Source organism: Scophthalmus maximus, chromosome 6 (genome assembly GCF_022379125.1).
Source record: "Scophthalmus maximus strain ysfricsl-2021 chromosome 6, ASM2237912v1, whole genome shotgun sequence".
NCBI classification, from domain to species: domain Eukaryota; kingdom Metazoa; phylum Chordata; class Actinopteri; order Pleuronectiformes; family Scophthalmidae; genus Scophthalmus; species Scophthalmus maximus.
The window spans coordinates 25025408-25046917 of NC_061520.1; the positions used below are offsets into that span (position 1 = coordinate 25025408).

A 21510-nucleotide genomic window follows, 5' to 3' on the forward strand; every position below is an offset into this window, starting at 1 on the left:
TCTGCTGCCATCAGCTTTGGCCTGGGGCTAAAGCCGGGCTGGGATCTTTAGGTTTTAATTGAATTGGATAACCTGCGCCACGAGCTTCGTCTGTTAAATATCACACCATTCTCATCTGGTTTGCCTCTGCTACCACATTAACTGATAAGGAAGTGCCAGTCACTGTGTCAGCGCCACGAACCCAACAGATGCACCCCCTCGTTCTATTCCCACAGCCAGCCGTCCCCTTAAATCTCACAATATCCTCATTTGTCCCTGATCAGCTCTCGGCAAACACGCGTGCGGTGCAACATGAATTATAAAATAACACATTGATTAATTTCCATATTCCTTCTGGAGTTGAAAATGAAGCAATGAGCCTGAGGGTTTACTGATTTAGTAATCTTACGTAATGGCATCATTCATTTAGGATGCATTAATAACCTCAATGGGATGGGCATGTTAAAACTGAGCTGTATGTCCAAAGTTATGATGGATTTTCTATGAACTGGCTGATGTCGGTGACTCACCCATTGAGCCAGAGAGAAATTCTGTGGAATTTATAAATATACTTATATATATACTGTATACAAGCGACTTGTTCTTTAAAGCGCTTTTGGTGGTCAAAAAAATTAGAAAAGCAGTATATAAATACAGTCCACTTACCACAAGGACACAAAGACAACTATATGGTAAAAATCTAAATCAAAAGTTAGGTTCAGTGCTTTTCAATGGAGACCGTTTCACCACATCTTTGATGCTATATACACAACCTGTGTCTCTTAGCCTTTGTTAAGTGTCTTTACCAACATTCAGCCTGAACATCCTTATAGTCTATGCACAGTGTTGCAGTAAGGGGACTAAGGCTTTGCTCTTTGACGTTGCTATTATTGTCTTCATGTAACGTGGGCAATCCAGAAACTGAAGCCTTTTCTACTCACCGAGAGTCACTGCAGATACTGTGCACGTGTCAAATGTTATGTTGTAAATGAACAGTACAATACAGACCGAGATGCAGGGAAATACTTCCTTCATCACATGTTATGCCTTCTTTATTTTCGAGTGGATCAAGTCAAGTGAGTCATGGCCACCTGGGACCACATTATCAACACTTCCCCTCAGGAGCTGAGATCATGCTCTGCACCGTTTATCAGAGGCGAGACAAGTTCTCTCCACTGAGGTTTGGATACTTTTCACGCCATTATTAGGTTTTTTGCATGGCAGATTCAGATTAAATAACAAGAGGCTCTGCAGGGGGATGATTACAGCCTGCAAAGTGTACTATTAGTTGGTTTCTTGTGTATTTAGCAGGATAAATGGCTTTTTCTATAAAGCAATGATAGATTTGTAAATGAATGTAGAAAAATATCAAAATGATTTATATTCATAGAGTTGCAAATTACTATGATAAATGTGTAATAGATGGTACAAACTCACATCGTAGTAGCTCTGGACAGCATTGATGAAGGCCTCATCAGCCACGATCTGAGTTTCTCCATTGAGGAATGCCTGGAATCGCTCTTTGACTGTCTGCAAGTGCTGCTTACTGATCTGAGGAAGAGAGAGTTTATTACAGTTAATGAAAGCCATGGCCAACACATCTTCTTATCTTTAAGGCAAGAACAGAACTATGGTGGTGTCATGTAAAACATGAGATTTGGAGAGTAGAGATGACTTTTTTTCACTCCTAAAAATATAGCCTTCATACTAAGAAATGTAAAAACATCACCATACAGTTGTCTAAAGTAGGCCTACATGCCCAACCCAGAGGACATGATACAGCTACTGATACACACAGAAAGTCCACCTTGGATGGCATGGATCCAAGCCACCACAACAGTGGGCAACGCAGCCACCAATATGATTTCTCATCTGCATCGTTTCTCGTCTTCTTCCAGCTTACTAATTTATCTACGTGCTGCCTTGATCTTGGCCTGTGGCCTTCTCCATGTCCGGTGCGGCTCCTTATGGCTTGTAACGAAGCGTCTCTAGGATCACTGCTGCTGTAGTGTACGTCAGAGTGTTGTTCTCAGTTAATGTCACAGTAGGGATGCAGTGCTGCATTCATATCTTTTAGCAGACTTTTAGAGAGTTCTTTGTCACATGTAATTTGTCCTGGCCCCTCTTGCTGTAGCAGTTTTGTTGTACCTCAACAATCTCTAGTAGTGATTGCACTGATTTGCAGACATTGGAACCGTGAGATTGTAGTTGTTTCTTTGTTAGGTTAGATGTTGGGTTTCTAAGTAGCCATAGTTCCCACATCTTCTCCATATATCTCACTGCGGTTTCTTGTATAGTAGCATTCTAACAGTTCCAAATGAGATATAGGAGATATATCGCTGACATAAGACAAGAGACAGAGTGCACCCTCGCCTAGACACAGACACAGGAGAACATGCGAACTCCATCCTTCATTGGATATTGGGTTAAGAGATGCCCAAAAGATAACCAGTGCTAACATGAACCAAAAAAGAAACAGTAGTGTCATGCTTCAACAAGCTACTGTGATGAGAGCAATCAGAGCGGACTTGACAAGAGAGGCAGCCCTGCTGACAGCATCTACTCAATAAGAAACCCTATAGGACTTAAGGGAGTAATACGGGCTTAAAAATACACTCACTGATTTTCTATAAATTCCTAGTATCAACTAAAAATGCCAAACTTCCTCCTCACACAAACCTTGCTTTAACACTAAGCACAGTTCAAAATGGTGGAATGAGGTGGGCTTCTGTGCAACATGAAATAAAAAATCTTTCGAAACCTGCCGTGTTTGTGTCAAAATATACCAAATGTGACAGAAAAATAATTATGGTCACCAAGGAGACTACAGAATTCTTCTCATAGCAGGTATCTGTACAGAGCTTTCTCTTTGACCTCTAGTTTGACACTGTCCTGTCCCCGTCTGCCACCTGAGTGATGTGTTCAGTTTCTTTTCATTATCAGTTCCATTTCCTGTTCTATTTTGTAACTTGCCTCTCCGGTCGTTCCAGGTCTCCACTTCCAACCACTGTGTGTTTCCCGCTCATGTGATCTTCTCTACCCTCATGTGTGTTTAGTCTGGGTGCTCCCCTGTCCTGTAGCCAGCTCGTCTTTGTTTTCATGCAAGCATTCCAGCGATCTCCTAGTGTAGTCTTTCTGGTATATTCTGACCCTGCTTGTGTTCTTGACCTAGTCTTCTGCCCAACATTTTTAAGGTTTTGTTCGCCGTGCCTGACTGCTTACCCTGGGTACCGACCTCTGTCTGAACTATAGGAAATTGAGATATTTTACAGCGTTGTCTTTCTCATGCTCTTGAGTCCAAACTTTTGTGCCACCATTGTCGGACATTAGTAGCATTATTTGCATGAAACTGAAGAAGAGATATCACTGCATCATCACATTAGTAATAGGTAGTAATTACTGCATTATTACACAAGTCCTCTGTAGTCATCACTACATTTTTTAATGGATACTCTGTGGTTATTACAAAATTATTCTGTGAGTACTTTATATTTATTACTGCTTTAACGCATCAATGTTCTGTCTTTATTGCTGGAATTATACAAGTACTTAGTAGTAATTGCTGCAGTATCCCACACAAACAATTGCCAAGTACTGAAAACCGCCTCTCTGATGGCTGTTGTCTGCTTTTTTTAGTGGTTAGTGCTGTCATCTCACAGCAAGACGATTCTTGGTTTGCATCCTGGTTTCTGTGTGGAGTTTACATGTTCTCTCCGTGTATGCGTGGGTTCTCTCATACTCCGGCTTCCTCCCACAGTCCAAAGACATGCAGATTGAGGCTAGTTTAAGTGGAGACTCTAAATGGACCATAGTTGTGAATGTGAGAGTGAATGTTTGTTTGTCCCTGTTGGTGACCTGTCCAGGGTGAACCCTGCCTCTCGCCCAGTGTCCGCTGGGATTGGCTCCAGCCAGCCCGCGAGCCTTAATGGATAAAGCAGTATAGATAATGGATTTGATGGATGGATGTCTGCTTTGGAATTCCAGTGTCCTTAGAGGTTATAGTCTATTGTTTTATAGTCTTCATTGTCACCACGATCCATGCAGAAAAAACTGATTATAGTTACAACTTGAAATCATATGAATCCCTTTTTAAAGACAAAATGGCACTACAATGACGAGAGCCTCCCTCCATGCTAGAAGACTTAACATCTAATGGCCAGTTCTCATCTGCTGCCCTGGTAACCGTTACCTTGGCCACTGCAAGAGGAAGCAACATGAGATTAAAGCTTCCTCAGTGGGGGGGTCAAAATTCACAGTTCAGATGAACAATAGCAGAGACAGCTGTGTGCTACTGTCCTCAGACCTCAACAATAAAATAATCTCTTTTCATTGCCGTTCAGAATGACCCCTATGGCCAAAGCAGAAACAATTAACATTTTCTGACCCGTGATTAAGCTTAATAAATGTTGAGGTCAAAGTTAAAGGAGGCCTACACTGACTGTTGATTTTTAATTTATTGAGACTTATTTATGACGTTTTATGAGTTTTATAAGACACGGCAATACGGTTTTGTCAGGAAATGAATTGGTAAGGGTGCACACGCTTTGATCATCAGCCATCTCTATGTAACGTATAGGTAACGTATTATCTAACCCTAACCCTGGACACTCAAAGACGTCACATAACACCAAGTCATGTAAATAAACTTTAAGTAGTCTACAATTGGTGTTAACCATGTGACAAACATAATGCCCAAGTTAAAAGGACTCACTTCCTGTACAGTTACAGAGTGATTATGAAAATCTGCAGATCTGCTGAGTCGGCAAGTTTGTTGATGCCGATAACTGCATATCAAGTTAGTGTGGCCTGTAATGTACTAATGGCCTGAAAGGTGCCCAGCACTCAATGCTCGAAAAGACATACCCATTATATGTAGAGGTCCGGAATATAGGGGGAGGGACAATAACTAAACACAGTGACATTACAGGGGATTTGATCGTATCAGAGCGCATGAAACACATAATATAGTTCTTCGCATGAGTTGGAGGACAACACAAAATGCTGCCATCTACTTATCATCCTTGTGTGAACACATCGTTAGTGCCTGACTGCTGCAATCTGACTGTATTTTTAGATTCAGTGTGACTTACACTTCCATCCCCAATGTCAATCGGGATTAAACGTCCTGACATCCTCTAAGAAATCATGGACAATTCAAGAAGAAACTTGACAATGATCACTGGGGTTGAGTTGTCAGTAGACATGCTACTGTACAGTATCATGTACTGCACATTTTATTTTCACTAGAAGCATTCCCCCCCTCAGGGCAGCCACTCCAGGGCCTCGTACTCTCTTTTCTGAGAATGTTGTCCCGCTCCAGGTGGGGATGTTAAAAAGCATCTGTTATAATGTAACGCTTTGTTGCCACTGCCGCTCAAAGAGAGGAAGGGATGGAAGAGGGAGAGAGATGACAAATATTCTGGAGGGGGAAGACAGAGATGCTTAAACTGCCCCCTGTAACGACGATATGCATCTACTGCAACACAATTACAGCTGTACAACATAAACCTGCTCACCACTATGTTGTGTGGTCTACATCATTTGTCGATACTGGGTTGGTATGTTTCTCAAAATGCACAGTCTAATATCATTTATTTACTACAGCATCCGCCTTTAGTGGCTTTTAAGGACGCAAATTTCGCAGAAGCCCAGGGCTGCAGCACATACAGCGCACACACTGTGCCACGCAGTCTGTCAGGCTCATCCCCAGACCCATTCCTCTGTCTGAAACACTTTGATTTAGCTCCTGTCCCCTTATGCCCCCCCCCCCCCCCCCCCCCTCCTAGCGAAGCCCAGTCTGCTCTGATTGGCCACTTTGTTGTGATTGGTCAACCGTGTATGTCATGTAGGTCGTGTCGGCGTCCGCTCCCCACTTTACCTGGCTTCTTTGGGTGCGAGTCTATAGCCGCTAGGCTCCTCTGTAACATGGTGATGTCATCAAGTTACAGAAGTCAGTCGGACTACTGACGGGGCGTCTCAGGAGCTCCCTTTACTTTGGGCTCTTTAACTTTGCTGACCTTTTACATACACAATAAACCAATAACACATTCAAAGAAAGGGATGAACTGAAAAAGGATTTAATCGGAATAATTTAGGCGCCATATTGAAGCGCAGTATTCAGTTTTTCTTAACACAACCAGGATTGAGATACAGAATTAAGTGGATTAATGGTGATCTCATAGGTGATGTCTGGATTTTAATCTCTCTATATATTTTTTTGAACATTTCATGGATGCACAGACAAGACTTGAAGCACGTCTGGCGCTGTACAAATGTTAGAATGAAGCATTGATTATTTAAATACATAACACAAACGCTATGTCGGCACTTCGGCGTCGTCTATCGAGAGCCATCTTGTGCTCTGCCTTTGGGAAAATCTAAAATTCAAATTTTCTACTCAGACAGAGCAGACAGTCTGACTGGTCGCTACAGCTGCAATCTGGGAGCTAGAAAACCAAGATAACACTGCTGTGTGTGTGTGTGTGTGTGTGTGTGTGTGTGTGTGTGTGTGTGTGTGCGTCACATGTCTCTCAGTGGGTGCTATCTATCTATCTGCCAGTAATTGCTCCAGCCAGTGAAGGCTGCTGGAGTGGACCTGGATCTGGCTCACACGCAGCTGAGATCACAGCCTGAGAGTCGTGGGTTATTCTAGGAGCAAATTCACTTTTGCAACTATCTTTGACTTAGCCAGTAGAGCAGTCTGGTATTTCTCTTTGGTTTAAAAGCAAAACCTATTCAGGTAAAAAAAAAAAAGCTTGTTTCTGAAAGCCACCGTTGCTGCCTGGGCTACCACTCATACTTGTTGATGATTTTTAAGTTTTGGACATTGGTCTCGTCTGAATCATTGACTGGTCGCTAATGGTGTCGGGTGACTGTCTTTAGCGAGGCCTCTGATAAATCCCAGCTTGCATACAGTGCGTGGCACTGGTGAAGTACCTTTGTGAGTTTCTGTCTGCGTCTTTGTTATTCTCAATGAACTGAAACTGACCAAGCTCAGTGCACATTCATTGACGAGAATAGAGCCAATACAGTCAGAAGACTTAGTGGTAATTAAATCCCTATACTTGACAACCAAAGATTTCACCAGTATCTGTTTATAAAATACAGTAATTCTAACTAACGCCAGAGACGCTTCAGACGGAGACTGGTCAGGTCCTTATTCCTCACAAGAGCTACAAAAGCACAAAGAAAAACGAAGTATCAAGCAATCTCACAGTATTAAAAGGTTGATAATAAACAGAATTTGAAAATGTGACATTCTGTTTCTGATGTAATAGGTATCAAGTGTCGAATCAGTATCATTTCAGTATCAAGTATCATGATGCTAAACTGGTATAAAAGAAAAAGTCTAATCGGCCTGAAATTGAATTGCTAATGACCAAAGCACTGGTGATTTCCATTACTCTTTCTAATCGGATTCAGCTTCAGTCATTGATCAGTTTTGACAGATCCCTACTCAGGACACCAGACAACGCATGGATCAGAGGGGAAATCAAACATTTCACATTTGTGTTTATTGAGCTACCGTGAAAAATATTCACAGCAACAGCACAGGAGACGAACATTCGACCTGTACAGTAAGATTCTAATGAAGCGTGAGCACTAACCCCCTTTTTCCCTCCTGAAAACGGTTGACATCCCTGGTGATGACGTGACATTAAACGGACACATAATCCCAGATTACACACTGCACAGCAGACAGCCTTGAGAAAGTACTCATCAGGGCGGGCAATGCAATTTGCACACACACACACGGCTTTCCATTGAATGTGGGGTAGTGGTAAATGCCACACACACACACACACACACACACACACACACACACACACACACACACACACACACACACACACACACACACACACACACACACACACACACACACACACACACACACACACACACACACACACACACACACACACACACACACACACACACACACACACACACACACACACACACACACACACACACACACACACACACACACACACACACACACACACACACACACACACACACACACACGCACGTCTCTCTTCCCTCATGCTCTAAATGTTGGTCAGTACAAATCCAAAATAAAGAAAAGCTGCGAACCCACGTGTCTTGTACATTTTTGAATCCTTCCTATTAAGCATGTATGGAATACAGAAATGATCTGTATTCAGACAGCTTCAAAACACACCACCCACTCTTCACAAGCACATGGTCCGTTGCTGGCTGATATTCTGTCAAAAGTTAAACCGGAGACAGCTTCTCCCCACAGCCAGCAGTCTCCACTGTCAGAAAATACTCTCCCATTCAATAATGTACATTTTATGTTAAGCTTTAATGTCATATAGACAATGCATTGAGCTTTCGATTTAGATAGATTTCACTAATCTAGCACTAAAGGATCAGGGATTATACCAAGGAGTCATCAGTACATAGAGTCACAGACAGCATGGGGATGTCAGCTAGTTTCCTGCCGTCTGGACTCCTGAGCAAGATATCAGGGCAACAACTCTTACCTATTCTGTTAACCCCAGACTATGATGTGATTTGAGTCCATCATTTCTGACCGTGGTCTAGGAACATATGGAATCTTGGCGGGTCATTCTGCCTACTTTACATGTTGAAACTTTGTTCACTGATCACAGGGAGTTAGTTGTAATGCAAGTTGGTCTAGTGAAGCCCGTCCTGGCGCCGGAGGAAACACACTGGCCGGGGAGCATTCGATTTTTATGGGCGGGCCCCGGCAAAGACAGTTGAAGCCATTGTTCCGCTCCTTTTTTAATGAAAGAACATGTATAGAATGAAAAGCATCTGGTGTTGAATATACCCCAATCGGGCATTACTAACTTTTTTTATACTGTAATAATACCCTGTAAACATGCATTCATTCTGCTTTCAAGCGCACCAGATGCACAGCAAGCGCCGGTCTGCCTGCCTGCGGAAGAAATGTACGCTTGTCATTCACAGCGAAAATCTATATCTACCGATGTTTTTGCTGAAAAACGAAAGTAAAAACTTAATGGATGTTTTAACGGGACACAACACAGAAAGAAAGCTTTTGGAGAAGTCCTGGTTGACAGTCTAAAAAGGCCATGGACTCTTCATACTAATTGCCCTGTGGCCCTGCAGACTATAATGATGAATATCATATTAAAGTCCCAATAGATTGGATTGGTATGATGACTCACCCGCAGTCTAATTACAGCACACTTGTTGCTTTCTGTAAGTGGATGTGTCAAAGGACCCCCGTACATTGAAGCATGTGTTATATGTTTGTGTGTGTGCTGTGTGTGTGTGCTGTGTGTGTGTAGCTGCGTGGGTGTGCGTTTGTATATGAACACAGCAGGCCATCTGACAAGACTTTCATCATTATTAGCAGAATGCATGCTGTCCTCATGAATTATGCAGACACTATTAATCTGTTTCTACAAAGCATGGATACACACAGACACACACGCACAAATACACAGATGAACTGTGAACCTTTTGGTGGTTTAATTCAAAATATAATATATTCTTATATTGTGGGTGAAAACAGTGAGAACTTGCTAGTGTGTGCAGGGGGGGGGGGGCTGAGTTGCAATATCTTTATTGTTTTAGGTGTATTTTTATGGCTTGTTTCTTCTCTGTGCCCTTTTCTAGATAAGGTGTCAATAAGGTCAAGTATTTCCAAAATATAACACGCCTCCGTCACCTACTGCTGAAACTCTAATACAAATTGCCTTCATTGCATCCAGAATTGACTAATGATTTCTGACTCTGATTAGTGAAACAGCATTCGCCATATCCTCAAAAGTTCTCAATAAACTGTACATCAAGAACTCTGCTGTTTGCCTGCTCACCCACACTGGCTCCAATCACCACATCACCCCTGTCCTTCAGAAAATTCACTGACTCCCTGTCCAACAGCAGATCCAATTCAAAGTTCTCCTTTTCCTCACTTACAAATCTCTCCATAGCCAGGCCCCCTTGGGTCGGCAAATCAGAGGACTGAAACGGGAGACAGCTGTTTGTTTCTCTGTGAAACCAACAAAAACCAAAAAGAAAGGCATCAGACAGTCTGAAAGAAACCTCTGTTTTGTCAAAATGTAAAGACACATGACACCAGTGGACTCCAGGTAGAGAAAATGTTTAATACGATTAGACGGCCCTTTCAATGTTGTTCTCAGTCCATGTTGGTGTCAGATATAACACAGTCCATCACATCACCTATATGAAGAAAATCATGAACATTTGGGACTGTCCTCCACCAAAAACTTCATAGGTAATTTGTTCAAGCAGCTTATTACGACTTATGTGGTCATTTTAAACAGCGCAGACATAATTCTGACCGATAGAGGTCAGCAGTCGACGTACCTTAGACCTGATAAGTCTGTAAGGTTTGTGTATTTCATGGATTTTTATATTCTGCAGTGCCTCACAAAATGGAGGATTTGACCATCCGGCCCTTTGTTCCAGAGACTAAGGAAAAGACTAAGAAAACTCATAATCTCATGGTCCTTCACTCCATCACACCTTGGGTGTAAAGCTCCTCAAAGCTCCAGCTGCCATTGGTCACTGTGTGTCCCAGACCCCACGGGGTCATCTTTCGAATGCCTCCCCGGGGGCAAAGTTCTCGTTCTGTCTCTAATTTCAAGGAGGGAAAATCTTCTTTCTCCTCTGGGAGAAAACCACTGGTCTTTGAGGACTCTGTCCTCCCATGCAGGCCGGCCAGAAGCAGACTGCTACAACTTCCATAAGGCAGCAAAGCGACAGCCTGCCTAAGGACCAAGCAAGGCTGGGAAGTCCATAGCTGATTTTGTAGTTTCTTTGTTTACCTCCCATCTTGTTTGTAGTACTACTCAGACCTTTGACCTCCACGGCCACCTAGTCCGTGTACTCAGAGAGACACACACATGCAGTCTGGTCTATTTAATATTGCAAAGTTGCAAAGAGTGAGTATTGTCAACCACTGCCCAGTAGGACTCCAAATCCTTCAACCTCTGCTATCTACCAATGTGGTGATTCTGGTTGTAATTGTTCATTTAAGTCTGAATCAGAATTCACCCTAACCCCAACCATTACCCTTACCTTTACAAGCTCATCAACCATGCGTTGGTAAATCAAGTAAAACCCCACGATGCTCTGAGGCGAAAAGTATTTGTACTACCCCCTGTCACTGGTGGAGGCGCTAATTAGGGAAATGGTCAATTTGGTCGTATTGGAATGCATGAAAAACATTGAAAATAGTTGGCCGTATGAGTTGGAGGACTTGTTGGAACATTTCTTTAACTTCTTCAATTTAGGACTTCACCTCTATCTTTTGAAAAGGAATGCAGGTGATGAAGCAGACCTGAAATGTAATATTTTCTATTCCATACATTCTTCTTTGAGTCAAAAACTTCTGCCCACAATGTAGCTTCCAACATTAACTGTTTGGATGGATATAAATATATATATATATATATATATATATATATATATATATATATATATATATATATATATATATATATATATGTATATATGTGTGTGTGTGTGTGTGTGTGTGTGTATGTTATACTAGCCTGCAGCAGAGATTTGGGGTGGGCCAATTCTTACTTTTTTTAATTTTCAGACATGAAGTCTTCCAACAGAAACTGACACTGACTCAAGTATTGTCACATATAACAAACTTCTTCTCTCTCAGGAGACACATAAGTCTCCATACATCCTTTTCCACATGCAGTAATAGCATTTCTACTCTTAAAGACCACTCCAAGCTTTACACTAGAGGTCACATACACCCATTCACACACATTCATACAGAGCTTACAGCGCTTTCCGGTCACAATTTTGAGGCAATTTTGGTCTTCCATGTGCAGACTGATTCGTGGATGACCGTCTATTCCTCCTGAAACACAGCTGAAGTAGTATTCCCAAACTAGAAACAGAGTTTGATGGATACAATTAAAATGATGCTAAATTCCCCTTTAAGGAGAATGGATCTTTTTGAAAAAATGACATAAACCAGGATGCTAAGTGAGGGAAGAAGAGGTGTTGATCCGTAGACAAGAGAGGAGCAGATTGATCAAAGCCTCTATTGTGGTGCAGAAAACAAGCAAACAGATGGCCCGATGGTGTTACTGCTACGAGAGTCTCACCTGGGCTGGGCATACTTATCCCCCGGGCCTGATTAGGAGAGAAAAGCAATAAGAACGCATTAAACTCTGGAGCATTGGGAACTATATTACTCCTCTACTCTCTGAGAAAGACAATCGGTGGTGTGAAATGTGTGATTGTGTGAGTCAGAGAAGTCCCATCTTATTGTGTAGCGTGCATAATTTGCAGACAATGTAAGTTGTTTAAGTAAAAATCTACACACACTTGGAAATACAACATTTTATTCCAGATCTTTTTTTCCAAGTGTAAATGTGTATGCATGTGACATTAATAAGGATTAACCATCATCATGTTCCAGGTCAACGTATGGTAAAGACAATCAGCAATGCTGTATGTAGTGTTAATATAACTATCACTGCTTATTAATATTACCTTTGATTCATGGTATGGATTTACAAAATCTATTGGTTGCCACAGTCTTCCCCTGGGTTTACTATCCATTTACCAAGACAAAGTACTGAGGACACATAAAACTTGCGATTGGAATTCGAACCCTTCATGACTTTAAAAAACTACCTTTATCATTTATTTCACATTAGCCTTAATTTCAAGTGGTGTGTTTGGACACACAATGAGTACTGTGAGCACAGTAATTCATCATTCACTCCACCATGAGCTCTGTTTTGGTCTCCACCAGCTAGCTGGCCACCAGTTTCTCTGTAATTTGTGTTACTTAAAAACTTAAACAAATGTCAAAGTGAGTTTGAGTTAAGTCTTCAGAGACTAAATCTGAAAGTTGTGGTTTACCATCAGATATCCATTTTTCCCCCAGAGTCCCGTCAGTGGTGAGTAGTTTTAGGGAGACGATTGGTAAGGGGGTAGGGTCATGTATAAAATAGTGGTATCCATCCATCCATCCATTATCTATACTGTTTTATCCTTTACGGGTTGCAGGGGATCTGGAACCAATCCCAGTGTCAGCAGTTAAATCTCAGTGTGTGCTCTTAAGCTGTTTAGACAAATAACATCTGGCACTATAAGGGGTAATTAGACTAAACTGTATTGTGTGAAATTGGAACAATTACTTTGTCTCATGTCAAAGCTACAACCCACCTTAGACAAATAGTCACTATGTCGTCAAGATTGTGGCAACATCGACTCCGTCGTCACTTGTTGGTGTGACTGGATGTTTAAATTCCTCTGGGCCAGACGGAGGACTATCTTCTCTAAGGGGAGCCTTCTTTGTCAGACTGAAAAAAGACAAGTTAAACTTGAACTTGCACTATGCCCCAGTTGCAATGAATCAGTATTAAGTAGGGAACACAGATGATTCACTCTCACATACTGTGTTTTCACACAGAATGATAGGCAAACACCTAATCCAGAAGATTATTTCTGGGTATGAAACATTTCATATTGTTGTCTCCAAGTAGTCTTAGAAAAGCACAAATCTTTGACAACAACCAATATGACTAAGGGAGCCTTGTGACTACGCATCTAAATTGGAATGATAGGTTCTCACGTAAACTTGGATACTAACCGTTTGCATTCATTTTTGTATTCCAGGCAAACTTTGATAAACCGAGGGTATACAGCATGGTGTTTACACGTCTCAGCAATTCACTTGGCAAGAACAACCTTGTTCAGTTCATCAGTGTTCAAATCCCTCGCCAACTGCACCCATGAGTGCACCCTGATTAACAACATTTACATCTCATACTATAACCCTGCACTGACGAATGCTAGAGTTGTAGAACTCAAACTATTTGTCTTCAAATTCTTAACCATGTTCACATTAAAGACGGCGTGGTCAGAACCATGCATGATGAAATCGGATCACCTAAACCACTTATCCTTTGAGGGTCATGTGGGGCCAGGAGCCAGCTGACATTGGGCGAGAGGCAGAGAATGCTCTGTACAAGTCACCACGGGGCCAACGTACAGAGACAAACAACCATCCACACTCACATTCACACCTACAGGTAATTAAGAGGCTCCAGTTAACCTACTGTAAAAGCTACATATCTTTGGACTGTGGGAGAAAGCTGGAGTTAAACCCTTGCAGACACGGGGGGGCCACTAACCACCACTGCCGCCCTTCCCTTACCTCATTTAATCGCAAAAACTGAAAAGAACAGGAACTTCCTCATCGAAAGCATCAATTTGCAGTCTCAAATCTCCAGTTCTATAAAATGCACACACATTAACCCCGAGCACCAAGGTTTTTAAAATGAAAAGTTACCTTCATATCTTGCCTTGGTGTCAAAATGTCCTTGTACTTTTTACCAATGATTTTTTTCTGAATCGAAAAAATGCTGTGAAACCATAAGCAGAGTGACTGTGTGTGTAGAGAGTACAACTGCTCACACTCTGTAGGGATCCCAAACTGACTGGACCCCAACCGTGGATGTCTGACCCTGACTGAGGGACGAGTGACGCCACTGGTCGGGGTTTAAAATCAAGTGTGAGAGTGAGAAAAGTTGAATTGCATGCCATACGCCTCTTACATCTTTACTGTTTGGGTTCAGTGTCATGGCTCTTATCCGGATGCACCAGGCAGCAGTTTCCACGCGACTATCAGGTGAACACGGTGACGTATTATGCAACCAACGAGCCGGATTCTACCCCCGAGGAGTTGGTGACAACAAGGAACAGAGCTAAAAGAGAGTGATTATTAAATCTCACAAAAAATATTACAAAAAAACACAACCAAACAGGTCTCGAAAGGCTTTTCTGATGTACCAACAGGGAACAACCACAATAACAACTTTGTTAGGTGATAATATGTCAGGGTTGTCTTCATTGTTGCTGGCTCCGCCTACCTATGGCACCTGCTCCTGCCTCTTGAAGCAGATTAACCTGCAACAAAAGTTCGGAACTATAACTGTAATTTGCAAAGACATTGAAGGAACCTTTTCAAACAAGGGGCAGTCCTGGATATATCTCTCATCTCTTTTCAGCCCACAGCATCTCGAGCCCAGTGCAGTATATGCCACCCACTTCCCAGCTGACTGGAGAATGTGTTTGAGGAGACCTTCACCAGACTTTCATTCTCCGTCCACCTCTGCACATTCTCTCGTAACGCACAGACTCGTTCTAACATTGTGTCTGAACCGTGACGCTCATGTGTATTACAACGGCTCGCATTCTTTCACTTTTGAAAGTGTTTCCCTGCTCTCATAGCGGTTGCTTCAACTTATGATGAAAATGTTTTTTGTTGTTTCTTCTCATTCACCCTCTAAAATCAGCAACACTCCGTTTCCTTTTTTTTTTTAAAGGGATAAATGATTTACAGTGTTTCCATCATCCTGGCTGCATGTACCTGAAGTCCAAAAAACTCGTATCTGTTAAATATCAGTAGATCTTCTGGTAACAAAGTGTGTGAAATGTGGTCAACAAAAACAGCACATGGTAGATTAATTGATTCATAATTATATCAAATTTCCTGCAAAGAAGGGAACAACGTCATTATGTTCTAGAGATACAGAAGAGTAAAATGTGCTTAGACTGACATTAACATACACATGTCAAAATGCAGCCTTCTCACAATGCGACATCCTCCAGCAATACACTTTTGTTCTATCACAGCATCCAAGCACTAACCCAGAGTTTGAAAATCCCTCTTTAGTATTATAAACTACTGTGCAGCATGAAAAAACAACATAGAATAAAAATGTATTAAATGGCATGAAAGCAATAGAATATGAAATAAATAAATAAATAGAAAGATTAAAGATCAACAAAGACGAAATTACATAAAGGCAAATCTGCAAAAATGGGTTTTAAGAAGAGATTTAAGAGAAGTCACTGGTTCTGCAAGCATCATCTCCACAATCAGGTCGGAACGGTCAGAAGGCCCTGCCCAGATGGGGTCAACATTTCTTCTATCAGATAAATCTTGATGAATTCTAAACCGCTTAGGGAGCTATGACCTGCGCATCTGGAAGGTGGAAAAAAGCTCAGAAAACCTGAAAACTCGGCGGTGAACAGGTGTACTCTGACTAATACGTAACTGAACTAATACGTCCAGAGGAGCTGGCAGGAGGAGGTGGTGGCAGATGGGTCCTTGGGGATGTGCGAGTGGTGGAGAGGGATCTTGGAGGGGAAAGGTGCGAACCCACTCATTTAACAGTGCTGTTAATTTGCCCTGTATTTTGGATTGCTCCTTTAAAATGGCATGTCAGGGTTAGCAGCCTGATCTATCATTTCAGTTCAGTCAGCAGGTTCTGGAGCTGGTTGATTCTTGTGCATTTGGAGCACTGTCATTGAAATACTTTTCGGGGACTGTGACAAACGTAACATTTTTTGAAGCAGACAGGCGTCCAGTTCAGAGATTTTAAAAACGGTGTAATGTGTTCTCTCTCTCTCTCTGGTCTAAAAATACAGTACACAGTGTCCTCTTCTCATAGAGGCTAAAAGTGAAGCATAACAATAGTTTGTTAAAAGTAAAAAATAAAATATAACGCATTCTTATTGATGTTTTTGAAGTGAGGTTCAAAAGTGAGATTATGACTCGTAGCTTTCTCACTCGATTACTGGGATTTGTTGCCAGGGTTTGTAGTTTCACTTTTCATTATGTTGAAGTATGACATTTGACAGTTCAGTTTCCCCCACCAAGGTATTACATTACACAATGCTATACTTTGGGGAGATGAGATGGCAAGTGGCTGTAGCCGACAGCACAGTCGGTTAATGCAGCGTTCCACACATCGTAAATGAGGGTGGTAAGGAAATCCCTCACTGCACATGAAACCATCATCCATTTCCCGGGGGTGGGGTTCGGGTCTCATGGAGACAGTGAAGTGGATACAGTGCCGCATGATGACACCAAAATGACATGATTGCAGGGGCCGCAAATAACAAGACCTTTAGTGAGCACTGGGGGGGGATATGCTCTCACCGGTGCCCTTTGTGTGAAAGACCAAGTAGACGTGAGGATGATATCTACCTGACAGTGTACACTGTTTGCCTCACTTCATCAGTCTCATCCGGATGTTTAATTGAACAGTACGTCCGTTCACATGAAGTGCCAACACAACATGCCAGTGCAAAAAATAGAAACACAGTAGATACAAGAGAGTATTACATTTGTGTTTGTGTGGCGTGCAACGGGTTGCCAAGACTTTCTTCAACTCGCTTAAAGTCGACTTCGATCTCACGAATGCCCACTGACCTCTAACCTTTTCCTTCCAATGTTTCACGATCATAAGGGACCCCTGAATTGTTGGACTTTTTAAACTCTATACTTCCCGTATTATTTTTGATATCCTTTGTTTGTCGGTTGGTTGTCTTGCCTACTGGATTTCTCTGTTTTCCTGCTTTTGTGGTCAGTGCTACAATGACTCCAATTGCGCCCGCCTCCCTCGTGAATGAAATGTCTGTGCTCCAAGCTCTTGTTTTCGGTTCGTCTGTCCAGTTAACCAACTGCAACCCTGTGTGAATACAAGTTCATGCCCAGACTTAGGGTCCGTCGCATTTCCCCATCACTTGGACCTACCCCTCCACTTTGCATGTTCCCAGGTAGGGTAGGGTGTCCCGTTTCTTTTGAAAATCAATGGGTAGAGTTCATCTACCCTTTTCATACCACATCAAACGTGGGGTGTCTACAGGTGGAGTGGAAGAACGGAGGGGTGGGGCCAAAGGGTAGGCCAGAGTGGGGGGAAATGGGACAGACCTTTAGAGTTGCACCGGTTGACAGAGCAGTAGGCAGATGAAAACAGCAAAAACACAAGGAAACTAAACTACAGCACAAGTTTTAACATCGCTGCCTGTCTCGTGTGTAGTCCCAATCAATCCCAAGCTATGAAAAAAATAGGTTACAACCCCATGCACCACTCAGGAAACAGTCAGCCAATCAGAAGAGACTCTATTGGATAACTGACCTGGTCTTAAACTCCAGCAGCATGAGAGAGGATATGAATAACTACAGTGAGATGGTTTCTGTTTCATAAAATCACAAATCAAATCTTCCTGTGGACTTCAAAACTTCAAATAAAACTCCAGCAAAGTGTTGTGACATTGAACGTATTACAATCTCTCAACCAGGAATGTAAGAATGACAATCGGTAGATTCGCCGGGAGTTTACACGCTGCCAGTATTTCTTGGCAAACGGCGAACAGTCGTAGTGAGATCTTTACGTCTTGGCAGGTTGCCCTGGCGAATTCACAGTGATGTAGCACGTGGTGAGTCAGCCTCGCTGCCAATTCTTTACAGTTGCCAACTGTACTACTCTGACAAGCGAATCTTCTGGCAACCAAAAAGCATTTTGACCATGGACCGCCTTTGTTAAGAGACTCTTGACAGGAAACATCCCTTTTCTTTCTTCCCTTTTGGTTAGTGGACAGTATAAAGGCCTACAGGAAACAATGGGAGAGAAGTCGATAATGACATGCCACAATAACAATAGCATGCAGCTGACAGGACCCCCCCCCCCCCCATCAGCACTCTTTGTACTATGGATTTGTATGTGATGAAGGCAGGATCTAGGGGAGAGGAACTAAACTGCATATGATGTGACAATTTGCACAATGAGGAGGCACATGTACTTGGTGAACAGTTGAATTTGCCAGTAATCTGACACCCTTTACTAATCATAAAGACAAGACTGTCCGGGGTCTGCGTGAGCAGGTCAACACATGCCAACTGACTCTCCACCACCACGCCGCTCCTGACCAGGATGAGACGTGGGTCAAACTCAAGCTTTGATGAAGTGACCTCTCATTTCAGTGATACCGACATGTTCATGCCATTTAGCCGAACTGAGGGGACAGCACTGAGTGAGAGGGGGAAAGAGAAATACAGCCGGTGCAAGGTCTTAATCAGGATCAAAAGTGCCAAATGTAGTCGTTTCTAGTAGTTTTTTTGTAGTAAGTTTGTCTTGCCTACCACAGAGCAACAATATTCATTCACATGAATTGCAATACAATATGGGCGTGGTGCGGCAACGTCGAGACAAGTAAAGGGACAAATATGCGAGGAGGTTGTCCTGCCAGGTGTGTCTCCAACTTTGTGAAATGTTTTGTTCAAATGAACCACTGGGCATTAAACAGCTGACATGCTCCTGGTGTTAATGACGCCGCGGAACGTTTCACTTGTGGCACGTGGTGCGTACGTTCTGCCCGAAGTCTGCCACACACTGTTCAGCGTGCACTTTAGGCAAATTCTGTACCAACAAGAGAAAAAAAGACAAGGAAGAGTTTCAGAGACATCATGGAGGTTCACTCAGGAACGAATGGACTTCATGGTCGACCACCACGTGTGCACAGAGCTGGAAAAAGAGGCAAAAAACAGTGCTACAACACACTCACAGAGTGTATCTCTAAAACACAACATCTGACAACACAACCAAACTAATCCCTACGAAGCAGCTCCCCCCATCCCTTCATGACCGGACACAGCCGATGCTGTTCCACGAACACTCCACTCCTAGGCTCAAGACGTCGCGCGGAGCCGCCGTTTGTCACATGCTGGGCTTGAGCCTAGTGGGAGGAGCAGCAGTGATGCTCCTATGCTCGGGGGCAATTCACATACATAAAGAGCTAGTGGAATGGGTGGGAACAAAATGAATTCACATACTACTCTGTCTCTCTCTTTGAGCCCGTCCTCCTCATTGTGCTGACCCTGCCTGTTCGGATTAACACACGTCGTGGCTTCTGAAGAGCTTTGTCTGGCACAATTTGAGCTCTGGTGCTGTTGGGTGAGAATGTTCTCAATCAGAAAGTCCCCATTCGCTCCCGTGAAGTTACTGCCACCTGAATCATGCTTTGTGTGCAGTGTCATCTCAGACTGCGCCCTCTTCCATTACAGTCGAATGTCCACATGGCAATTTAATATGAGCATTGGATCGTCGTGTGGCGTGCTACACATTGAGTAACTCAGATTCATCTTAAAGTATAAGGTTGATCAAGCGACCACATCCATCCGGCAACATGGTGCGACTGCGGAAGCAACAGTTGGTGTCATGTATCCGAGAGGAGCCTTGTCGGTGGTGGGGGGGTAAATCACAGCTGTCAGGTGTGAGGTTTGGGGCTCCTTCTCCTGTCCAACACTGGTCTTACCTTCTGCTGCCTCCTCGCCATGTCGGTGGGCTGCTTGGCGTTGAACGGATACGCGATACAGCGCATCACGAACACGTACAGCTGGAGTCTCCTCTTCCTCTCCTCCTCCTCCCGCTGCATCTTCTCCAGGTCCTCCTTCTCCTTGTCGCTGCCCACCGACGGGCTGGGGCTGGAGGGCCGGCCGCCGCCGCCGCCGCCGCCCCGGGGCTGGAGCCCCGCGCCGCCGGGGCCGTCTGCGGCTCGCCCCGGCGACAGTCGCGCGCCCGCGACGCTCCTCGGGGCCGCCACCTCTTTCTGCTCCACCTCCGGCACCTCGTCCCCTTCCTCCTCGCTGGAAGACGGGTCCAACATGCTCCTGACGCTGTGGAGCTGGAGGCCGTGTATAGGGCCCTGCCTGGGGCAAAAAGTCAAACTGCAAAAGTGGAATAAAAGACGCTTCGGAGCGCAGAGGGAGGGGACCCAGCTGGAGCCGCTGTGGAGACGCGCAGCCGGACCGATGCGCGGCGCGCACTGTTGCTTCTCAAGGAAAGAAAGAAAGACAAAAAAAAGAACTGCCAGCAGACGAGTCGGTCCCCACAGGAAGAATCGATGTGTTGCTGTCGGGTTGGCTTGGCGTGATTTCCAGATCTTTCAACTCCGCCAGCCGGGAGCGCACGGGAGGGATTTAACACGGGCGCACATCTGAGGGGGGGGGGGAGGGGTCGCAGGGGGGGGAGGGAGCGACGACAAGAAGAGGGACCGAGCGATGATGCGCCGAGGCTCCGCCGCCGGCCTGCGGGAGGAGGAGGCAGGGCTCTGGGAGCTGACCGCGGTGCTGAAACCCGATCCCCCGGCTGCGAGCACAATGGATGAGCAGCCACCTGATGATCCGGCGGAGTCAGTCGGAGGAGGAGGAGGTGGGATTCACACGGCGGCAGACCGGAATCAACGGGGCTCGGCTTTCAAAATAAGAGCGCCACTGCTGGTACAATCAAATGACTTGCTGAATGAATATTCAAAGCATGAAAAGGGGCTTATGTCCACCCATGCAGTTATTTACAACATAATGAGCTGAATAATATTGAATACATGTATCTATTCCTGGCACCCCTCTTCTCCTTTCAACGACCCCCTGACGTACATTGTATCATATTCGTGTTCATCTACTCTAGGATTAGGGGACATATACGGGGCCCTGAAGTGCAAACCACGACAGCAACTCACACAAGACGACAGCGACTCACACAAGACGACAGCGACTCACACAAGACGACAGCGACTCACTCAAGACGACAGCAAATCACACAAGACGACAGCGAATCACTCAAGACGACAGCGACTCACACAAGACGACAACAACTCACCAAAACAACTCACCAAAACACGACAGCAACTCACGCAAGACGACAGCAACTC

At 43.9% G+C, this 21510-nt stretch overlaps 1 protein-coding gene across 9 annotated transcripts in view; it reads right to left on the minus strand.

Annotated features, from left to right (window-relative positions):
- The window catches only part of cadpsa (Ca2+-dependent activator protein for secretion a), a 136105-nt gene extending 115091 nt beyond the window's left edge, over positions 1 to 21014 (minus strand). For 2 of the 9 annotated variants that reach the window (XM_035631318.2, XM_035631315.2), the window contains exons 1-2: positions 20116 to 21009; positions 1417 to 1530 (exon numbers count right to left, since the gene is read on the minus strand). In XM_035631318.2, the coding sequence (XP_035487211.2) occupies positions 1417 to 1530; positions 20116 to 20466 (465 nt within the window). In that variant the 5' untranslated portion in view covers positions 20467 to 21009. Of the gene's footprint in view, positions 1 to 1416; positions 1531 to 20115 lie in introns of all 9 variants that reach the window. The other 7 variants (XM_035631321.2, XM_035631319.2, XM_035631322.2 and 4 more) reach the window with 4 other exon arrangements.
- Positions 21015 to 21510: the final 496 nt, after the last annotated feature.